At 35.0% G+C, this 19,872-nt stretch overlaps 4 protein-coding genes across 7 annotated transcripts; 2 read left to right on the top strand and 2 right to left on the bottom strand.

The window, feature by feature from the left end:
* The first annotated feature begins 49 nt into the window (after positions 1–49).
* On the top strand, positions 50–5,395 carry LOC129573078 (importin-11). Of its 4 annotated transcripts, none has more exons than XM_055453257.1 (16): positions 50–184; positions 526–821; positions 898–1,042; positions 1,123–1,254; positions 1,326–2,261; positions 2,436–2,485; positions 2,576–2,672; positions 3,115–3,182; positions 3,316–3,443; positions 3,568–3,710; positions 3,795–4,002; positions 4,090–4,327; positions 4,400–4,608; positions 4,675–4,813; positions 4,879–5,035; positions 5,114–5,395. In XM_055453257.1, the coding sequence occupies exons 2-16, from the start codon at positions 571–573 to the stop codon at positions 5,222–5,224; spliced, it is 3,012 nt and encodes a 1,003-aa protein (XP_055309232.1). In that variant the 5' UTR covers positions 50–184; positions 526–570; the 3' UTR covers positions 5,225–5,395. The 4 variants fall into 4 exon arrangements, with proteins under 4 accessions (XP_055309232.1, XP_055309231.1, XP_055309229.1 ...); XM_055453256.1 differs by having other exon boundaries at positions 73–227; XM_055453254.1 differs by having other exon boundaries at positions 158–302.
* LOC129573083 (ribokinase) lies at positions 4,397–14,772 on the bottom strand. The gene is made up of 9 exons (XM_055453279.1): positions 14,378–14,772; positions 11,323–11,494; positions 11,153–11,241; positions 10,824–10,908; positions 10,712–10,759; positions 10,231–10,646; positions 10,011–10,164; positions 6,808–9,936; positions 4,397–6,730 (listed from the first exon to the last, which is right to left on the bottom strand). The coding sequence occupies exons 2-8, from the start codon at positions 11,332–11,334 to the stop codon at positions 9,736–9,738; spliced, it is 1,005 nt and encodes a 334-aa protein (XP_055309254.1). The 5' UTR covers positions 11,335–11,494; positions 14,378–14,772; the 3' UTR covers positions 4,397–6,730; positions 6,808–9,735.
* An 84-nt stretch (positions 14,773–14,856) lies between these two features.
* On the top strand, positions 14,857–15,374 carry LOC129573087 (uncharacterized). The gene has a single exon (XM_055453285.1). The coding sequence runs from the start codon at positions 14,992–14,994 to the stop codon at positions 15,289–15,291; it is 300 nt and encodes a 99-aa protein (XP_055309260.1). The 5' UTR covers positions 14,857–14,991; the 3' UTR covers positions 15,292–15,374.
* A 1,393-nt stretch (positions 15,375–16,767) lies between these two features.
* LOC129573084 (GTPase-activating protein-like) lies at positions 16,768–19,774 on the bottom strand. The gene is made up of 3 exons (XM_055453281.1): positions 19,573–19,774; positions 18,460–18,611; positions 16,768–18,379 (listed from the first exon to the last, which is right to left on the bottom strand). Exons 1-3 carry the CDS (start codon positions 19,768–19,770, stop codon positions 17,890–17,892), a joined length of 840 nt encoding a protein of 279 aa, XP_055309256.1. The 5' UTR covers positions 19,771–19,774; the 3' UTR covers positions 16,768–17,889.
* Positions 19,775–19,872: the final 98 nt, after the last annotated feature.

Here is a 19,872-nt window from a genome sequence, read left to right as displayed (position 1 = left end):
GCAATCTGGTTCCACGTTTCTGAAAAGGTTTCTTTTTCTTATTTGACAGATTGATACAACCGATGATGTATTATAAAAACGGCTGCTGATGTGGCTGCGTACTTTTTTCACCCAAACTGTCAAAGTGACAGATTACGTTTGAATAATTCGTTTATCGCATTGACTTATCCATCGTGTTGAATAGGTAGCTGTTTTGGCATCTGTCAATTGTATTCTAGGTTTTGGAAGTAATAAATTATTTAATTCTTGGTTCTGTTTTGTTTGCAAATAGTCAACTCAATTTAACTTTTTGAGCCAAAAATGTGAATATATATTTGTTTATCGGTTAATTTGTTACAAATATCAAGAATTGATTTAGTTAGGAAAATAACAATTAAAAAATATATATCCACCTATCCTCTCTAACCTCATTCCTCCAGTTCGTATTTCGACATGAAACCTCATCTTAGATTTTTTCTATCATCTGTTGTCCATGTACATAACAAGAACAACACAACGTACTGTTTGCCTTTTTCTTCATTATAGAGTCGTTTTCGGAAGAAGAAAAAACAAACGAACAAAAGCTGAAACATGAACATTATTGACGCAGATTCACCACAATATAAAGTATTAGAAGCGTTGCAATGTTTGTGCAGCCAAAATGCAAACCTTTTAAAGCAAAACGAAACAAAATTGGCGGAATGGGAAACGCAGACCGGCTTTTATACAACCATTACACATATTATTTTTGCGTTTCAAAATGTTGAAACGAATGTTCGGTGGATGGCAACTGTCTACTTGAAAAATGGCGTCTTAAAATACTGGAGAAAAAACGCACCAAAGTAACAAATCTCTTACAAACTACCAAATTGAAATTTCAAGTGTGACTTGATCATTGATGATTTGTTTTAATTATAGCGCAATCTCTGATAGTGAGAAGAGAGATATAAAAGCTTTATTGCTATGTCAATCTTTCAAAGAGCCGGTTCCACAAATTGCAATCCAATTAGCTCTGCTTATTGGTAACATATCTAGAACTGACTATCCACATGACTGGAACGAGGTAAATGGAACAAAAATCTATATATATATCTGTATATTCAGATAAGTTCCCAAAATTAAAAAGCCATTTCTATTAAGTAGCTCATGCCACGATTGAACGAAGTGATTGGATCAACGGATTCACTACATCAGCATCGTGGCCTTTTGATTCTGCTGCAAGTAGTTAAAGTATTAGCGTCCAAGCGCCTGAGAAACGACCGTCGAATATTCAAGGTATTTTTTCACCTTTGCTTTTATGCTAACATTTGACCAACATTTTCAATATTCATCATAAATTTATATAGGAACTTAGCTATCAGTTATATTCCTGTGTTTTTCAATTGTGGAACCAATATACGCAGTCTTTCTTTCAAAGTCTCGATGAAAATACTACGTTGGATACAAATTATTCACACTTGGAGAAAGCACTCGTAACCCTACGAACTATGCGGAAGCTCACCATTTACGGTGTTACTGAGCCAACAAGTTTTGAACCATGCATGGTCTTCATGAACTCAATTATTCCATGCCTGAACAAAATCTTGGAGTATCGGTTCCGTTTGTTGGAAATGCAACAACAACAACGCATGAACAATAGCGCTGGAAATGTACCAATGTTGGGGCAGTTGATCGAATTGATTGAGAAATTCGTATTGAAATTTATGAAAATTTTGTACGAATATTTGGATATGCACACGAAATATTTCATCGACCTATTGCCAGCTTCATTAGAATTTGCCTTTAACTATGTATTTTATACGGGAACTCGTTTGATCTTTGACGCCAATAACCAAATAAATTTTCCAAATTTTGCAATTCATTGCATCAACCTGATGAAGCACATCGCCATGAAAACCTCCACTGAGGATGATGCTCCAATAAAAACCGACGCGAAAAATAAATTTTTCACGGTCGAAAGATTAAGTTATATCAGCGAGAAAATAATCACATACTATTTCTTGCTAACGCCCAAGGATCTTGTCCAATGGGATGACGACCCTGAGAATTATGCTTGCGATGAAGTGGGAGAATCATGGAACTACGATCTGCGCCCATGCACAGAATCGTTCTACCTTACACTTTTTAATCAATACAGACCCGATATGACAGTTGATTTGGTCAAATTGATACGCAAAGCACAGGAAAACACTTTGCATCAAGGCTCCGAGATGAAGGACATATTTCTTAAAGACGCCATTTACAAGGCAGCTGGACTATCGTCGTTCAACTTATTCGATGAGGTAATATTTAATGTTCATTATTTTCAAACTACAGTGGCAGTTTTTACTACGTTGCACTCTAAAAATCTTCAAGGTGCAATCTAGTCAAAATTCGCTACATTGCATCTAACAAGTGCCAACAACTATAGTACCTATTAATCAGTTATCTTTTTTTCCTATTCCGATATGTTCAAGATTAACTTCGATGAATGGTTCACTAATCAATTGCTACAAGAACTCACACTGTTAGTAAATGCAACAACTACATTCGTATTCATATATTCCTATCAAATGTGATCACATTCTGCTTACTAACTGCTTTTTGCACTTTTTAGTACAAGTGGAACTAATTTCCGTATAATTCGACGTCGTATAATTTGGTTGATTGGACAATGGACGAGTGTTAAATTTGATCAAAGTCTCCGACCAAAGGTAAATTTGTATTTTATTTCTAGCTCCGTGACGCTAGCCCAAAAATCTACAAACAGTATTGGGGGAGTCACACACAATCAGGAAGGGGTCCAGCGTCACGGAGCTTTTATTACTGGCTGAATATTATAAATTTGCAGGAAAAACGAATCCAATAGGATTTATGAAAAAAAATTGATCTTTTAAACGTACAATTTAGGGTTTTTGTGTCGACCGCAATGACTGCAAAATTCATCAATCAATTTATCAGAGAGGTGGTAAATTGAAGAGAAGTTTGACGTTAAATCTAAACATTTCCCTACTGGTAGTTTTGAATTTACGATTCACATCGAGACCGAAAGATACAGAAAATTCAAATTGAAATTGATTTACCTAAAGACATTGACAGTACTTATAGTTTCCATTATTTTATTTTTTTCGTTTATTGTACTTAAATAATTAATAGGTGTACGAAGTGTGTCTCCATTTACTACAGCCCAATGAAGATATATGCGTCCGTTTGTCCGCTACAAAGTGAGTCATTTCGTCATTTTAGCATTCAAAAAATTTACAATTTACAATGTACAATGTACATGCCTCGTGCAAGTATGTAAATATTTTCCATATATACTTTTAAAAAAGCAATAATTGTTTCTCGAATTATCAGAGCGCTTATGAGCACTTTAAGTGATTTCGAATTTGATTCTGCACAGTTCGAAGACTATGTGCAGCATACCTTTTCATCGTTGTTTACACTTCTAAGAGAAGCTAAAGAATGTGAAACCAAAATGGCAGGTGAGTTTTTTGTTCTTTTTCATCGATACTGGCATGTGGAATTAGAACCGTAATGGTTTTAAATAGTTTATTTAAGCGCACCTAATTCATTATTATGTATTTTCTTTCTTTCGTTTCTTCTCAGTGTTGAATGTGATGTCGGTCGTTGTGGATAAAATGGGAGATAAATTATCAAAAGACGCGGAAAGTCTATGCCATTATTTACCAATGCTCTGGAATGAAAGTCAAGATCACAATATGCTACGATGCGCCATTCTGTCAGCCTTAGTACGTTTTGCAAGTTTTCATCGTTTAGATATCATCTTTCGTGCGAATATAGTTCCAATTTCATTATTTTTCTCATTATTTCAGTTGCAAATTATCGTAGCCATTTCCGATATTCCTCCATTCCTAGCATCATTTCTCTATCCAGTAATTGCATTGAGTACGGACAAAGAAGAACCGTCGCATATATACTTTTTGGAAGATGCTTTAGAATTGTGGCTTGTTGTAGTTCAAAATAGTACTACATTGACGCCAGAACTATTACAGTTGAGTTCGAATTTATTGCCAGTCATTGGTAAGTACATACCTCCATACATTTAGAAGTTTATCTATATTTTCATAATGGCAAAATATGTAGTTTAATTTTTACCGACTTCCACAGAAAATTCCTCTGAATATATTCGGACAGTGTTCAGTATAATACAAGCTTATATATTATTGGATGCGGAGATCTATTTACAACATCATGGGAAAAAGATAGTAGAAACATGCATGTATTTGCTTACCGATTTACGGTCAGAAGGAATAGTGATGGTCATGCGTTTGCTCGAATCGATTTTGAGATCAACAGGAAGCTATGGGGTCGAACTAATAAGACCAGCACTTTCAAATATTTTCAAGTATATTTGATAGATTTCAAGTGGTTTTTCATTTGTATAACATTTTATCGCAATTCTACACTGTTACTACAGGAAAGTCAAGGAGGATGACGAATGGCAAATGGTAATGTCGTCATACCTATCTGTTATAGCTCGTGTCCTAATTCTGGATCAAATGGTGTTCATTCAAGAGTTAAACACAGCCACATCGTTTGAGACATTCACAATATTTGGAGAGCTTCTAGACATTTGGCTACGGAAAATGCCATTAATTGGACAACCAGATAAACGAAAACTTTTGAGTGAGTCAACACTACTAAAAGAAACTGAATTTTTTTTACACTCATAATGTTTCCTAAAATATATAGGTTTAGCTCTGGCTAGTCTACTTTCCATACAAGATGACATAATTTATCAACGCTTTGATGTCATAGTTCAGTGTATTTGTGAGACTTTGAACGATATTATGAAAGAAGATTTAGAAGATGATGCAAATAAACTAACTGAGTGAGTCAAAAATATGGATAGAGATAATAATAAGCATTTAATAAATTTATATTTTTGTGGTTTAGCTCATTAATTTTAACCGACGATACACCAATAGACGACGATGGTCTCTTCAAAATGGAACACATATTCTACAGTACACATCACTATGATCGATGTCGTGCGCTTTGTATGAAAGATCCTGTTCATACTGTGGTTTTGTTAAATTATTTTGAATCGCAGGTACGATTACTATATATATATCATATCATTTTATGCACATGGATTTCATTTATTTATTTATTTTTATCTTTTCTCCAGCTATATCAAGCAAAGTGTGCTTTGGGAAATGAACGTTTTACCGCACTAATTTCAACAATAGACGAGTCGATATTGAGAAATCTAGCCGAATACAATATCAACTTAGGCTGAATCCTGAAATTTTCTCTTTCAGATCATCACAGTCAAGAGAGTGTTATATTATAAGTTTCTCATGTGAAATGAGATATAAATTTTCGGATCTAAATCATATATATGATATATTTTTTTTCATAATAACTCATGGATTTTCCAATAAAAGTGAATACAAAATTAAAATGGAAAGAACGATGTTTATTTCTTTTGATAGTAAGCAAGGTCGATATCCCTCAATTCCGGTATACTTGATATGCTTCTTTCATACTTTTGACACATTTTCATTGAAGAATCTTTCAGAGAAACTGTTTGTATTTCAATGCGGCTCCAAATCAGATGCATCGTTAAAAAGTTCATATATTCGTTGTATCCTTTCTTCTGAAAACAAGTTTTTCTTTGATTACAGAATTTCGTTTCTGCTCCTTGAACACTTTTTGATGAAAACGTTAAAAACACTGTTATCTTTATCCTAATCCTAAAATTATTCAATCTTTTGAACAAAAACTTCTTTACTAGACAATAATGACATTTTTCTAACCATATTTTAGTAATATTTGAAAGTAAATATAAAATATCTTCGATTCAACTAACATAGTTGACTACATTAAGGTGGTTTTCATAACCTGAAAAAAAGAAATGGTAGACTTTAAATTAAAGAGGAAAAAATTCTGTATCAATTGGTGGTGTTCACACAACGGAGCAATCGATATTCACACTTCCGGCTGCTGATATGTCCAGATGCCAAAGTGATTTGAGCAACTTGCGTGATTGTGCAGCGTCTTCTGTTCCAGCGTTTTCAGCAGCATTTGGTTGCCAGGTTTTAAAGAAGCGTTGCTTCTTTGACACCAAACGTCCTGAATCTCGTTGGGTTAGAATGGCTGCAATAGCAGCACCTTGGTCGTGTATTTCCTCGCATGTACGCATGATTTCCCGTTGCATCTGCAACACTCGTTCGCTCACGTTCGTATAAATGCTTTCCGGAAGTCCAACACGTTCATCCGGTCAGCAGTCGTTGCACTTCTTGTATCGTTTGCTCTTCGTCCATATCGGGAACCATTTGAAGCATCGGGCACAATGTTGCGATGTCATGTATTCATCCACCAACCGAACGACACAATTGCCACATTTTTTGAAGGCTGCAATCAGCTGGACACCGCACGTAATTTTTGATTCGGATCGGGCAATTTGGTGAAATTTCGGCTGCTCCGATGTTGATGATAGCTGCATTGAAATGTACCAGCTTACCGGCGATGAGATCAATTGCACGACGCCATTCAATGTATTCGCATAGTTTTTCTGACTGTATGCCGCGATACCATCTTGGGACATTCACAGGCGATGTTCGATGTAATGGCGCCAAGAGATGTTCCGTGGCGATGGTGTCTGGCCAATCTCTGCGGCGATACGCTTGAGGTCCATTTGCTCGTCATACGTAAAGACTCGTGTCATTCATTCGGCTTTAATGTTGCGCGCATCCTGTTTCGATTTCTGATGGTATTGTTTGAACGAAATCTTCTCGTTGGTCTGAAAATAAAATGCAACAAAAGTGAATTAATACTTCTTCTTCTTCTTCTTCGTTTTTTCGTTTTGTAAATACTTACCCCTTCGCCGGTCTTTAGATCGAGGCGGACCGACGCAATAAAGGTTCGCATACCTGGATCAATTTTCAATGCATACACGAATTCGTTTGCGAAATATTTGCGTTTGGTTTCGGCCTCATCTTCATCAACAACGGTTTTGCTCTGCTTCGGCAATCTGAATAACACCGACGCTGACCATCTGATATTATCGAATCGCCGAATTCCTTCTTATTCTTGACTAACTTGTTGATTTCGTCCATGTTGAAATACGAACGCCAGCTTCCAATTCTTTTAAATTCAGTCTGTGAGATGTAGCGCTGTTGGACTTCGCCTTTCTTGTTGTCTCGAACACCATCTTCTCGCTTTATTGCTTTGACGCCCTTTAAAATATTGTACAATGCATCCGTATCAATTTTCACGTGTCGGCGCTGGAATGTGCACTTCGGAACGACTGTGAAGGTGGTGATTTCAGGCGGCTCTGGAAATTCTGGCTGTTGCACATAGAGCGGATATTTTCGGAACAGATTCCAACTTTGGCGTAGATTGGCAAACGACGAAACGAGGTGAAAGTAATGAATATCGCGCTGTATATTAATGAACATGCGCAATGCTTGGAACCAATTGAGTTCAACGAATTCTTTGATGTTGAATGGGTGTGGATCATCTGGTCTGTAAGGTGCTCCAATCCAATACAGTTCCCCCAACAGTATTTCCAATTTCCGTATGGCATTGGCATTGCCACGTGTTGAATCTCTTCGTTTGTATGTGAAGTTGATGGAATTTTTGATGACATTATCATCGAATAATTCGTCCAACTCGAGATCTCCACACAGACACATGTGGTTCAATTCGTAGCAACGCATTTTGAAGAACTTTTTCAAACGCTGTTCGCAATGCGTTTTGAGGTTGGTTTGCACGTTTTTCGCATATTGTTCGTACAGGTATTTGAATGTACTGCCGAAAAATCTGCCGAAAAATCTGTTCGTTGGCCATGGAAACCATTCGCCGATAATGTTGATAACCATTTGGCGGAAACCTGGGACTATAAACATACAACATTGGTGTAGTTTTGCCGGAGCACACCTTGGAAGCACATTTTGATGATTTCATCACCATTGCTGTTGAAAAAGTCGTTGTTGAAATCATCGACCGCCGTATTAACCTAACAAGAACAATGGTTTTTTTGGGATTGAATCAACAATTGCTCAAGTGGATCAAATCGTATTTGCATGGTCGCCAACAGATTGTCAAACTGAATAATGACATGTCGAGCCCCATTGATGTTACATCGGGAACAGGACAAGGATACCCGAATGGTGCTACATTGTTTTTACTGTTCATCATTGATTTGCCAAAACACGTTAGCAACTCAATTCTTCAGTCATTCGCTGATGACACTCGCCTGTGGAAGCACATCTGACCTAAATAGGCTTGTAGAATATTTCAAAAGAAATCAGCTAAAGTTGAATGTATCCAAGACCAAATTTGCGTCTTTTCATCGCGGGATCTTAGAATTTAACTTGGAATATTCCATTGGCAACGAAAAAATCGATCGGGTCCACGTGATAAAGGATCTAGGAGTAATACTTGACCATAAATTGAATTTTAATGCACACATTGAGTACATTACAGCCAAAGCGAAATCACGTTTAGCATGGATTAAACGGTTTGGATATGAATTTGATGATCCAAATTTGGAATCCATACACTGCTGAAAAGATTGCACGAATTGAATCGATCCAGAAGCAATTTTTATTGTTCGCACTACGCAAAATGAAATGACCACAAAGATTCAGGAAACCACCGTATGAATGCCGACTGCTTGAATTACAAATGATTACGCTGCACATCGAAATACATTTTGAGCAAAATTAATTTTAGAACACCGCGACATTGGACGAGAGACTCAGATTATCTGCTATTGCCGATGCATCGTAATAACTATGCCAAGTTTGAAACTATAAATTATATGCTGAGTACATACAACGAATTTTATAATTACTTCGTTCCGATCAAGCCACCTAATTTACCAAATGAATGTAATATTACTTTGATTCCGAGTTGTGATACTTATTTAATTGATTTCAATGCAAGTACAAATACTGTAAAACAGAGAGTAGCTGAATATTTCAAGAGAAACCGAATTTGGAGAAATTGAATTTAATTTAATATTGTATATATTGTAAATATACCAGAATATTTTTATTTATACTAAATAAACCACCTCTGGCGAAAAAACGCTGTATGGTGCAGAATAATAATAATAAAAAATACAGTTAATAAATTATTTACGCACTTTCTGATAAACAATAAACCAATTCACTATGTGGCTGCAACATTTTTACTCAACCAGTTTCAATGTGTCAATGCGCCAAATTTTATTTCGTGATGAAATTCACTTATCTGTCACTGGTGTTGATATAGAAACTCAATACATACTCGGATAACGGAATCAAATAAACAAACGCAACAAACATAACAATAACAAATGAGTCTTTTGTGTTGTGTTGCGTTGTATGCGATGAAAGAGAAGTTCGTGCCAAAATCACGCTCCTAATGTGAAACACATACACAAATCGAAGTTCTTGTTAGAAGTTTGTTTATACGGTTCGTTCGGCACATAGTAGTTGGAATGGTTGTCATTTCAAATGTTTGAATTTGGCAGATGCTGGGTAGCTTCCGAAAACATTAGACAGTTTTTAGCTTCGGGAAGTGTGACTATCGATTGCTGCGTTGTATGAACACTATTAATTGATACAGAAGTCTTTTCTCTTCAATTTAAAGTCTACCATTTCTCTTGTTCAGATTATGAAAAATACCCTAGTCTACATCCCACAAGAGTGATAGCTACTTACAGCATATGAATCTCATGTTTAGATAAAACAAAATCTCATTATACCATTTAAACCGTGATTATAACAATATAGTTATATATCTTGTTTTTTTATTTCAAACGTAACTCCAGTCGAAATTTTTTAAAGTAATGTCAAAGCGAAGGTCCTTTGCCATTGGATAGCTGCTTTGCGTCCCATATTGCTGAACCGACATTGATGCTATTGTCACTGCACCGCCAACTTTTCGATAAAGCGGAAGATCTGGATAACGTGCCAAGTAATGGGCTAACGCACCAACAAAGGCGTCACCAGCTCCCTAAAATGTACCAAATGTATGGTATAAGCAATAAATGGAATATATTCATGTTTTGAGACATAATTCAGACATACCGTTGTATCTAAAACCTCTTCAACGCGTGGTGCTCGAACGTGAATAGGTTTTGGTTCAGATAACGAAGCAAAGATTGCTCCTTCTTTCCCCAACGTTATAATGACGGTATTACATCCGAGACATAAAAAATTGCTAATCGCACGCTTTGCCTCTCTAAAAAATGTATTCATCGATTATATTTGAGGGAAAAGAATTATTTCAATTAAAAAAAAAACTAACTCAATATTCGGGACAGCTCGTTTGCTCATCGCTGCTGCTTCCACTTGATTGATACATAAAATCGTTGGCAATGTAAATAGTTCTAGTGTGTTTTCGCTTGGGGCTGGGGATGCGTTAAGTATAGATATACCGTTTTTGAACCGCCGAAGAGCTGCCAACGTAGCTGGTAGTGGTGTTTCTAATTGACAAATCAAAATTTTAGACGAGTCCAGAAGGTCCTGTGCCTTATCGATATCGGTGGGTGAGAGCACATCATTAGCGCCGGGTATGATAACAATTTGATTTTCCCCATTTTCAGCAACATTTATTTGTGCAATTCCGGTGCTTTTACCAGTTGTGGTCTCTATATAATTTGTGCCCACATTGAATTTTTCCAAATTTTCACGATATTTATCACCCCATTCGTCGTCTCCCAACTGAAAATCGGAAAGAAAGTTCTAATCCATATTTTAATCAGCACATATTTGAAAATAGAGTTTACCTTTGAGATAAGTACTGTTTTACTTCCCAACTTTGCGGCTGATACACACTTAAATAAGATGTTTGAAAATTTTATGCCTTGCGAAATACACTTCAACTGTTATTATTGTTACCTGGTTTGCACCCTTGCCTCCATACCCCGTTTGATATCGTGTTGCACGTAATGTTTCACCAACTGTTGGTAAATGCGGTACATAGCTATAATCGATAAGAAAAAAAGAAGAACTATTTTAGGTAAACATGGCAAAGACTTTGTTGTTTGTTGCAAATTGCATATGAGCCGTGTGTCATGTACAATATGATACATCACTAAACACACATACATACAATGAAGCTCATACAACGCATGAGCATGAAACCCGTTCTTCTTTTCTGTGATTGTGTTCAAAAAATTTTTAATATCATATTGTTTTCGGCTGTCTCTCAATGTTACATTGCATACCTCACACAATCAATAATACATGTTCCGAGCACTGTTATATCAGTTGATTTTTCGTCTTGACTGCTATTGGCAATCTCACCGGTAGAGCTCTGAAACAATATGCATTTTTGCCCTTTATTGTAGGAACTCAAACGATTATATCAAAGGAATTACTTTTATTTGAGACTTACATCTAAACCCATTTTCGAGTTGACTTTGTTGTATTTTTCTTTTTTTTATTGATATTACACAAGTACGGGCGAAACTCTTCAGATAAGATTAGCGATGTTTTGTTTTCGCACTTGTCATAAATCAATTCCACTAGAAGGTACAGTAGTCGCCAATGAGCACAGCAAAATTATTCTGTAGAAACGAATGGAATGAAAACGCTACATTGATACGATGGGTGTAAAATGTACAGATTATTTTTCTTGTCAAATGACCGACGAAAGTGAGCTTCACTAGAACTTGGCACACATAAATACAATTATCAACAGGAGGAACACATAAACATGAAGTTTTTTTTGCTAGTAGTGTTCAGAATGGAAGCAAACACATGTACAATTCACATACCATTCACAAGTAATACCGCTATTATTTGAGTCATTTCAGATTATTTAATACTAGGCTCGCCCGTGGTCAAAATTTGACCACAAAAAAAAAAAAATTACTATTAATATTTTATATAATCATAGCTTCTGCGACCGCACGCCGAGGGGGGGTTAATTTTCAAATTTCAATCAAAATGTAGGGTCCAATATAGCCAAAAAAAGAAGAAATTTACCGCTTTTATTTTGAACCCCATTTTTATTCATTTGTGTTCTCATTTCAAATGTTTTCCATAAAATTGAGGGGGTAAAATCTAATTTTTGTAAGGAAAATTGCGGAACAAATTCATTTCAAAATCAATTTTCTTAAGTATAAAAGATGAAAGAACATATGTATTGAGTTTATTTTGTATATTATTTGTATACACTTCAAAATTAGTTATGTGAAATATTATATCATTGTATGTGATTTCAAAATACTCAAGTTTAGTTTCTAACCAAGCAAGATAATCTAATACGACGTTTTTACAAAAACGATAATTTGGGCACGCACACAAAGAGGAGCAAAAAACGTTATTCATTGCAGTGCACACAAATCGAACTCTTTCTCAATACTCTCTCTCATTCAACTGTCTCAACAGTTTATATGCTGTACATTTCAGCGACCGAACTGAAACATTGTATATATCACTGCTGACAAAGTGTCAAGAGCAAATAAACAAAAAACGAAAACAAACAACGAAAGAATATTGCGAATTTCACGGCGAATATTTCAGAAAATAAATGGTGAAATTATTCAGTGAGTATGGAAACAAATTAATATTTCCTTCAACAAATCGAAAAATATGAAGTCATTTTTTTCGTTGTTCGTATCACGTGTTTTATTCACTTATTAGGCACGATGCAACGACCGATTGGAATTGTGTCAAAGAAATACGGTGTTTCCACTCGATTCACCAGCTACGTATTTTCAATCACAGACATGGACAAATGGGAGAGTGATGAACGCAAACTGATCGATGAAATGGAAAAACGAATCATTTTTCTCAAATTCACGGTCCGTGTTGCACCACTGTTGACACAACAACAAAATGAATTGGAAGTGCTTGCGCTGACAGAGCAAATGAGGGTTCCTTGCCACGTTGCTGGTATCACAATTGCAGCAGAAAGAACTTACGTTACACGACTGTCAAGAAGAGAAATGGTGGAATTTCTACAATGCGTATTGGGTGATCTGGATCACATCATCTACTTTTGGCTCCCATAGTCGCTCATTAACATTTCAAAATGAAACATCACAAAAAGTGAAATTATAATTCTTATTATTTCAATAAAAAAAATCATTCCATTTCCCAGACAAAACACATACAGTATTTCCACACTGTATCTCTATTTACGGCTCAATGAGAAGCATGTATTTGTTGTGGTTTTAAGTTTCGCTTTGTTCTATCTCCGCTCTTCTACATCACAGCACAACCACACAACAGCAAAACGAACAGCCGAACAAATAAATATGTACAGACATGTCTACTGTGTAATGCTGTTCTGCTATGCTACCGCATTCATTCTATAAGCTAAATCAAATACCATTTGGACCCACGAATATATAACGGAAGTGTGGCCGTATGGATAACGCATACGTTGAAATCAAAAGGTCTGAGGTTCGGAACACAGCTTAGGGAGTGGCGTGTGGAAGTTTTTTTTCCCTTTTTCCATTTGTTTTATTAAATAATAACAAAATTTAATTTTTTTCATAGAAAAACACCACAAAAAATTTTTCTTCAACAAAATTACAAAAGAATCAATCATTTCAGCGTATACAACCGCAAAAACATAGATTCCATTGAATTTCATTTTCAAAATAAAAAAAACGCAATTAAACCATTTCAAATAATGAAAAAAAAATTTAACATGGAAATATACACAAAATAGCAATACTCATTCAAAATAAACATAAAAAAATTTAAAAAAAAGAAAAAATAAGTTTTCGACCACATAATAAATCGAACCCAAGACCCTCAGAACAACACGCAAAAGACTTTCCCACACGGCCACACCGTTCATACAAACAATACAGCTCAAACCACACTTAACATGTACTGTATGCGTAGAACGATGTTTTCACAAAATGAGCAACTTCCACTCAACCGATTTGAACGGCATAGGTACCAATCGAAAGATAATCACGCGTATATGCGAATAAAGCCAAAAAACACTCACATACGACACATACAACCGGAGTTATGGCCGTTTGAGTGAATTCCCATACATTTTATATGGGGAAAACACATCATCACTCAAACGGCCATAACTCATGTCTGAAATGTCAAAAGTGAGTATTTTATGGCTTTCTGCACATCTACGCTCGGAGACCTTTCGAATGATACCTATCTCATCCAAATCGGTTGGGTATAAGTAGCTCAAAAGTGTACCACCAACTTCGCATTTGTAGATTAATATATAGATATTCGAATTGCGAAAAGTTTCTAAATATTGAACATTAATTTTTTGAGAAAAACATCTTCAATATTATATTTCAGTTTGACTTCTTCTCCAATTACTTTATTATACTTGTAGATAATATTGTGGTATGGTCTAATGAATGGCACACGTTGTGATTCATAAAAGATTATTACGATTATTTACAATGAAATTTTTTCAATTGCGTCCATAACAGCATCAAATCTTAAAAACTTACAATTTTTTCATGTAATTTTCTGCTGCACCAATCGCGTATGTCATTCGCACGAAGAGCAAGCTATAACTAATCTTATACTTGATTTTTGCACCTCACATGAATAAATGTTGTGTTAGTTAGTACAACAACTTACATACTGTATATGTATAATGTATAATCAACAAAGTGAATAACTCGAAAGATATTTTGTGATATATTTGTTGAATTTTTTTTGTTCAAATAGAATTGCAATTCTTCAAATGAATTTGTTTGAATGTATGTGGAATATATAGATAAAGACAGACTTTCAAACAAGTAAACATAAGACGTACACAAGAACTGTGTTTATGCAAATGAGATGAAATGCACGCTTATCACATTTGTTACCAACCATCTCGTCAGTTTCATCGTTTCACACTACAGTTGGTATTATTGATTTTCTATTTGAACGTTTTGTTTCACTTTCCTGACAGTTCCTCCGTTAAATGCAAACAGACAGATGGACAGACATACATTTACAATGAGCAGTGACATAACAAACGTTCAATTAAGTAACCATATTTATTTTTTTCCCTCAGAGTAGAAGTCAACAAATGATAGAGTTTCTACGAAAATTGTGAAAATCTGTGAAAAATATGTCGTCGCTCAAGTCAATTTCACAACTACGGTCGTTGCCAGTGAAACGGTTTTTCAGTCAAAAGTCACCGTCAGCTTCAAAACCAAAAAAAAACAATGAAATAAATGCCAACGTTCCTGGTTTGAGCTCGTATGTGATCAAACAAAAATCAGAACCATTGGGTCCGGGTGCTTCTTCAACAGGCATTTACAAAGTACCAGAATATTTTTCGTACGACCGTTTCTCTTACCATGGAGCTGAAATCGAGCTAAGCCGTTATAGATTGGAGCAACCATCTGCAACGAAAGGAAAAAAGTAGTGGAATAAATGGAAGATAGATGGAATAAATGTATTCACAAATAGTTTCGCAAATAAAATTTGAATCTTAAAAAAAAACATGTTTCTCAAATCGTTTACTCATATTCATGCTTAACAAGCATCGCTGAATTATTTTGTTTTAGGCTAAAACTACTTTCGAATCAGTCAAACACTACAAAAATACTGATGCCAAATTTGAATTAAAGTAAATTCGATTTTGTTAGTTTGGAACTGTTGAAAAAAGTTTATTTTTTCATTTTTGTAATTTAGCTCGCAGAATTTTCAACATCTTTGCATACGGTCGACACTGAATGAATTGAAATTACAAACAAATTAAATAGATAAATGTGTCAGCTTTTTCTACTGTTCAAATTCACTTTTCGCTTACTATATTGCAATGCACAATTTAGTACTTGTGAAAAAAGACCAAGTATATAATTCGAATTTTTCGACTCACCGAATCTAACGCAGCAAGCGAGTCTATTATCCAGAATTTGCAAAACCGTTTACAAAGAAGCAGCATCAAAAGAAATCTTATAATGTCTTTACGCTACTAATTTTTTTCATCAAGCTGATCTTTGAATAAAAGCAGAAAAATTCTGATCTGTCTGACTGCAAGAAAGTAGAGGAGACGCCAGGACAAACAAAAAAGGATTCATACATTTGCACACATTGACTACGGATATACACATAGCGTTTCATATGCGTTTGCATATATTTTTTGCATACTGTATGCAATACTATCATAATTATAAGTAAGACATACAGTATGCAGAATGTGTATGCGAACGCATAGCGAATGAAGTTCTATTGTAGCATTTTGTGTGTAAAAATTGAGAAAAGATACTTGGTGTTGTAGACGGATCGTCATTATTATTGTAATTGTACGACCCGTTTACTCATTATTTCTCCAACGGTGTCGCATGCTCATGCTCACCGCATCTCACGATGCGCATGCGACACCTGCTATATGCAATTATGAAATGAGAAGACAAATTCGAAAATTCTTATTAAACTGTCGATTGAATGCAAAAAGCAATTATTTCGAATTAAAAATCACAATTGAAATTATTGTTTACGTGGCAAAATCATCTCGAAATTCTATGCTCTATACAACTCTCACCTCTTTGCTTTCCAATACACAAATGACACATCAACCGGCTAACATAATTTGCCAAGCAAATATCAAAATGTCATGCCGATGTTGCCCATCACAGAAATTCCAATACACCAAAGAACGTAAACAGATCGGACTACAGATTTCTCTGAATCAGCAAAACTCAGCACCAAATAAGATGCAACACACACACTCGTCGTTCCAGTGGATTGTGTGTGGCAAATATTCGGTTTGGAAATCTGATGCCGTTTGTAAACAAATATGAAACTGTCAACTTTGAAGCGGCCAATTCAAATGTAAATATTCGCCGCACTCAATTCACATTAATACACACACATAGCAATAGAGAACAAAAAAAAATTCAACTTTTAAAAATTTAATTCGATTGCATTTTTTCGTTACTTGTTGCACTTCGAATCACATCCAGGCTTATATTAATTTTTATTCTTAAATATTGACTACACCTTAAAATAAAAGTGCAATCTCATAAAGATAAAATAAAAGATACAACAAATGGCTGTTTTGTGGTATTAAAATTAGTTGTTCGGGAATGGACACGAATACGTACCATATACAACATATGGAAAGTATATGTTTAAAACTATATAATGTGTCATTTAATTAATTATTCAAAATTAGATGGGTGTTGTTTGTCAACAAAAGTAGCAAAACATGAAATGGATGGATAGATAGATAGATTCAAAAGGGGATTCGATCAAAATACATGTAAAATATGTAACAATCTATGTAAATCAAGTGGTGGATGTTCAAGTCTTTTCAACGGATGTTCGACTTTCTCGTTTAAATGTCAGTTAATGGATAATCATCATGCTGCAATTAATCAAACTAAATAAGTTGAAAATAAAGGATGAATGTTGGTCATATGACTGGTGTCGTACAAAAAATATCTTAACCTGTTTAATGGATTGTTTACCTATTTGTGAGTATAAGTTCATTCTTAAATTTAATATAAATTTTTAAAAATAAACATCAAAGCGTAGTTGTTTTACTACAATAAAAACATTTCAATTCATTTCAAACTTGAAATTTAAGTATCTATAAATCCTAAAAACTTACTACATTCTGAATATGATATTTGACAATGATTCCCATTTGGGTGCATAATGAAAACATTTCAAATTAAACTCGAAATGAAACTAAATATAACGAATTGAAAACCAAAATTTCAATTGTATTTTGTGAATTTTTCAAAAGCTCTTTAATTTCGTACCGATAACATTTTCAATTCGTTATTTGCATTATTAATTATATCATCGGCACGGACATGTCCTATAGATTTGTTGCGTTTACTTAATGCAACATATTATATTATAGCTATTTTGTATTGAATTCATGTCACAGACCAATGAAGATTGATTATGAAAAAACTGAACTTGCGAGATGACCGACAGAAATATTCAAATTCACAGTTTACTATTATCGATCCGCAAACTTCCACTAGAAATTTCAACAGAATAACGGTCAGTAATGCGAAAAATGCTCATTCCGTATGAAGAAATTAGGTGATTTATCTAGACCCAAATTGTGATGTTTCTGATGATTTAGTATTGGCAATGTTGTGGATGTGTTTTGATTGTTGCTAGAACCTAGGCCACCGCGCAAAAGATGTAAATAGTTGTCATCACCAATTGGAGCCTGTCGACTACCGTATTTCATTTCACGATCGACAAGTGCCCGATATGTTAAGTGAACTTGTTGCAGTTTAACTGCTGTGTCAATCATTGCCTTTACATTTTTATGGAGCTGTATTACATCTTCTGGTGAAATGACTTCTTTGCTATAAACGCTATTTGGTTCCGTAAATAATTTTAATTCGTCTAAATTATTTATGATTAACGTATTTAAGCGTTGTAAGTCGCGTGCTGGATCCAATGTAGTAGCTAAACCCATTTGAAATGGTGATGGCGAAACTGTTTGACATCCTTTCGCATATTGATCGCGTTCTTTACAACTAATAAATGGAAAAAAAAAATTAAAACTAGTAATTTAAAGTAATCGAAAAATCATTTCTTTCATAATCGGAACACATACCACGTCCACGCTCCACTTATGAAGGCTGATGGATGGAAACTTTCGAGTCGCGCTGCATTGCTTTGACATATTTTGCTTAGAAGATCCACCCATTCCTTCTCTTCAACACAGTTTGAAGTTTTCACATAAAGCGTCCGATCCTTCCGGATAATCTGAAGGTAAAACATGACTTTAGTCTAAAGGGTGTTTTTTTTAAATCCGTTTTTTTGATATTGAAATAAAACACACAAAAATTCTTTGACAACAATTGCTGTTGGTTTCTTTTTGTAGCGTATGGTATGCCATTTAATGTCCAACATGCAGTTCAGGGATATGACCACCACCCCTCCTTTTTTACCCACCTTTCTTGACAGACCATTTTTGAGGATTTTGAGGTCACACTCCCATAATTTTATGAGTTTTGTTGAACTTTAAAGCGTAAATAGTTTCATTTTCATCTGAGTAAACAAAAGAATTCATGTATCCCCACGGGGGAGTAGCCCATAGCCGTAAAATAGGGTCATTTTGTTGGATGATGTACAGAATGCATATTCGAAATTTTGGGAAAAAAAACTTGCACGAGACAGTTTCTCCAGTAAATTGATTTTTTTGCTCAAAATATGCTATGATATGGACATTTTATTAAATCCGGTGATCATCCAGACCAATTTTGTCAAAAACAGTGGAAAATTTGTTTTTGGGTATTGCCCAAATGGCTGAGAATAGAGGCTGCTCGATGAAACCAGATTACTGCCCAAAAACAGATTTTGTCACTCTGTACTAATGAGTTTTGGGCTAATTCGTATTTATTTTGTTATTTCATGGAAGTTTTGGCCAAAACCCGTCCATATTTTGAGCAAAAATAACTTTTCTGGTCAATTATAAGCAGAAAAGAGAAAAAAAAATAAGGTCGAAAAATTTTGTGTCGGGAAGACCTCCCAAAAAGGAGGGGTGGTGGTCATATCCCTGAACTGGATGTCGGACATTAAATGGCATACCATACGCTACAAAAACAAACCAACAGCAATTGTTGTCAAAGAATTTTTGTGTGTTTTATTTCAATATAAAAAAAAACGGATTTAAAAAAAAACACCCTTTATGAATTTTTCTAAAAATCTAATTGTAATTTTTTACCTGAAATATGTTTTGTAATTTGAAACTTCGTTCATTGAGCCTTTCAACAGCTAATATCTCAGATAAAGGTATATCACAGATTGGATTTTTGCCTTTTGATTTGGCATAGCTCAATGATTGAGTGGTCAGACGAAAGTAACGCTGTCTAAAATTACGTCGACCAAATCGTCTTCGTCCTTGAGATCGTTTTGTCATCATCCTGTCGAAGGGAAATAGTTTTTTTTCAGAATTTCGTTAAATGCATTATATTTAATAGGGTGGTTTTTTTTCGGACTTTTTCGAATTTCACATGCGGCAGTA

This window comes from Sitodiplosis mosellana, unplaced genomic scaffold (genome assembly GCF_009176505.1).
Source record: "Sitodiplosis mosellana isolate CC-2019 unplaced genomic scaffold, AAFC_SMos_1.0 Smas_scaffold_5929, whole genome shotgun sequence".
Lineage (NCBI taxonomy): Eukaryota > Metazoa > Arthropoda > Insecta > Diptera > Cecidomyiidae > Sitodiplosis > Sitodiplosis mosellana.
This window is presented reverse-complemented; position numbering and strand designations above follow the sequence as displayed.

Excerpts from the sequence above, each read along its gene's own strand:
- LOC129573078 (XM_055453257.1), top strand. The coding sequence starts at position 571 with ATGAACATTATTGACGCAGATTCACCACAATATAAAGTATTAGAAGCG. Across the intron at positions 822-897 it reads TGGAGAAAAAACGCACCAAA|CGCAATCTCTGATAGTGAGA; the intron begins GTAACAAATCTC and ends TTTTAATTATAG. Across the intron at positions 2,486-2,575 it reads TTGCTACAAGAACTCACACT|TACAAGTGGAACTAATTTCC; the intron begins GTTAGTAAATGC and ends TGCACTTTTTAG.
- LOC129573083 (XM_055453279.1), bottom strand. Across the intron at positions 10,909-11,152 it reads TGTATTATTGATTGTGTGAG|CTATGTACCGCATTTACCAA; the intron begins GTATGCAATGTA and ends TATCGATTATAG. Across the intron at positions 10,760-10,823 it reads GAGGCAAGGGTGCAAACCAG|TGTGTATCAGCCGCAAAGTT; the intron begins GTAACAATAATA and ends ATCTTATTTAAG.
- LOC129573087 (XM_055453285.1), top strand. The coding sequence starts at position 14,992 with ATGTCGTCGCTCAAGTCAATTTCACAACTACGGTCGTTGCCAGTGAAA.
- LOC129573084 (XM_055453281.1), bottom strand. The coding sequence starts at position 19,770 with ATGATGACAAAACGATCTCAAGGACGAAGACGATTTGGTCGACGTAAT. Across the intron at positions 18,612-19,572 it reads AATTACAAAACATATTTCAG|ATTATCCGGAAGGATCGGAC; the intron begins GTAAAAAATTAC and ends TTTTACCTTCAG. Across the intron at positions 18,380-18,459 it reads ATAAGTGGAGCGTGGACGTG|TTGTAAAGAACGCGATCAAT; the intron begins GTATGTGTTCCG and ends TCCATTTATTAG.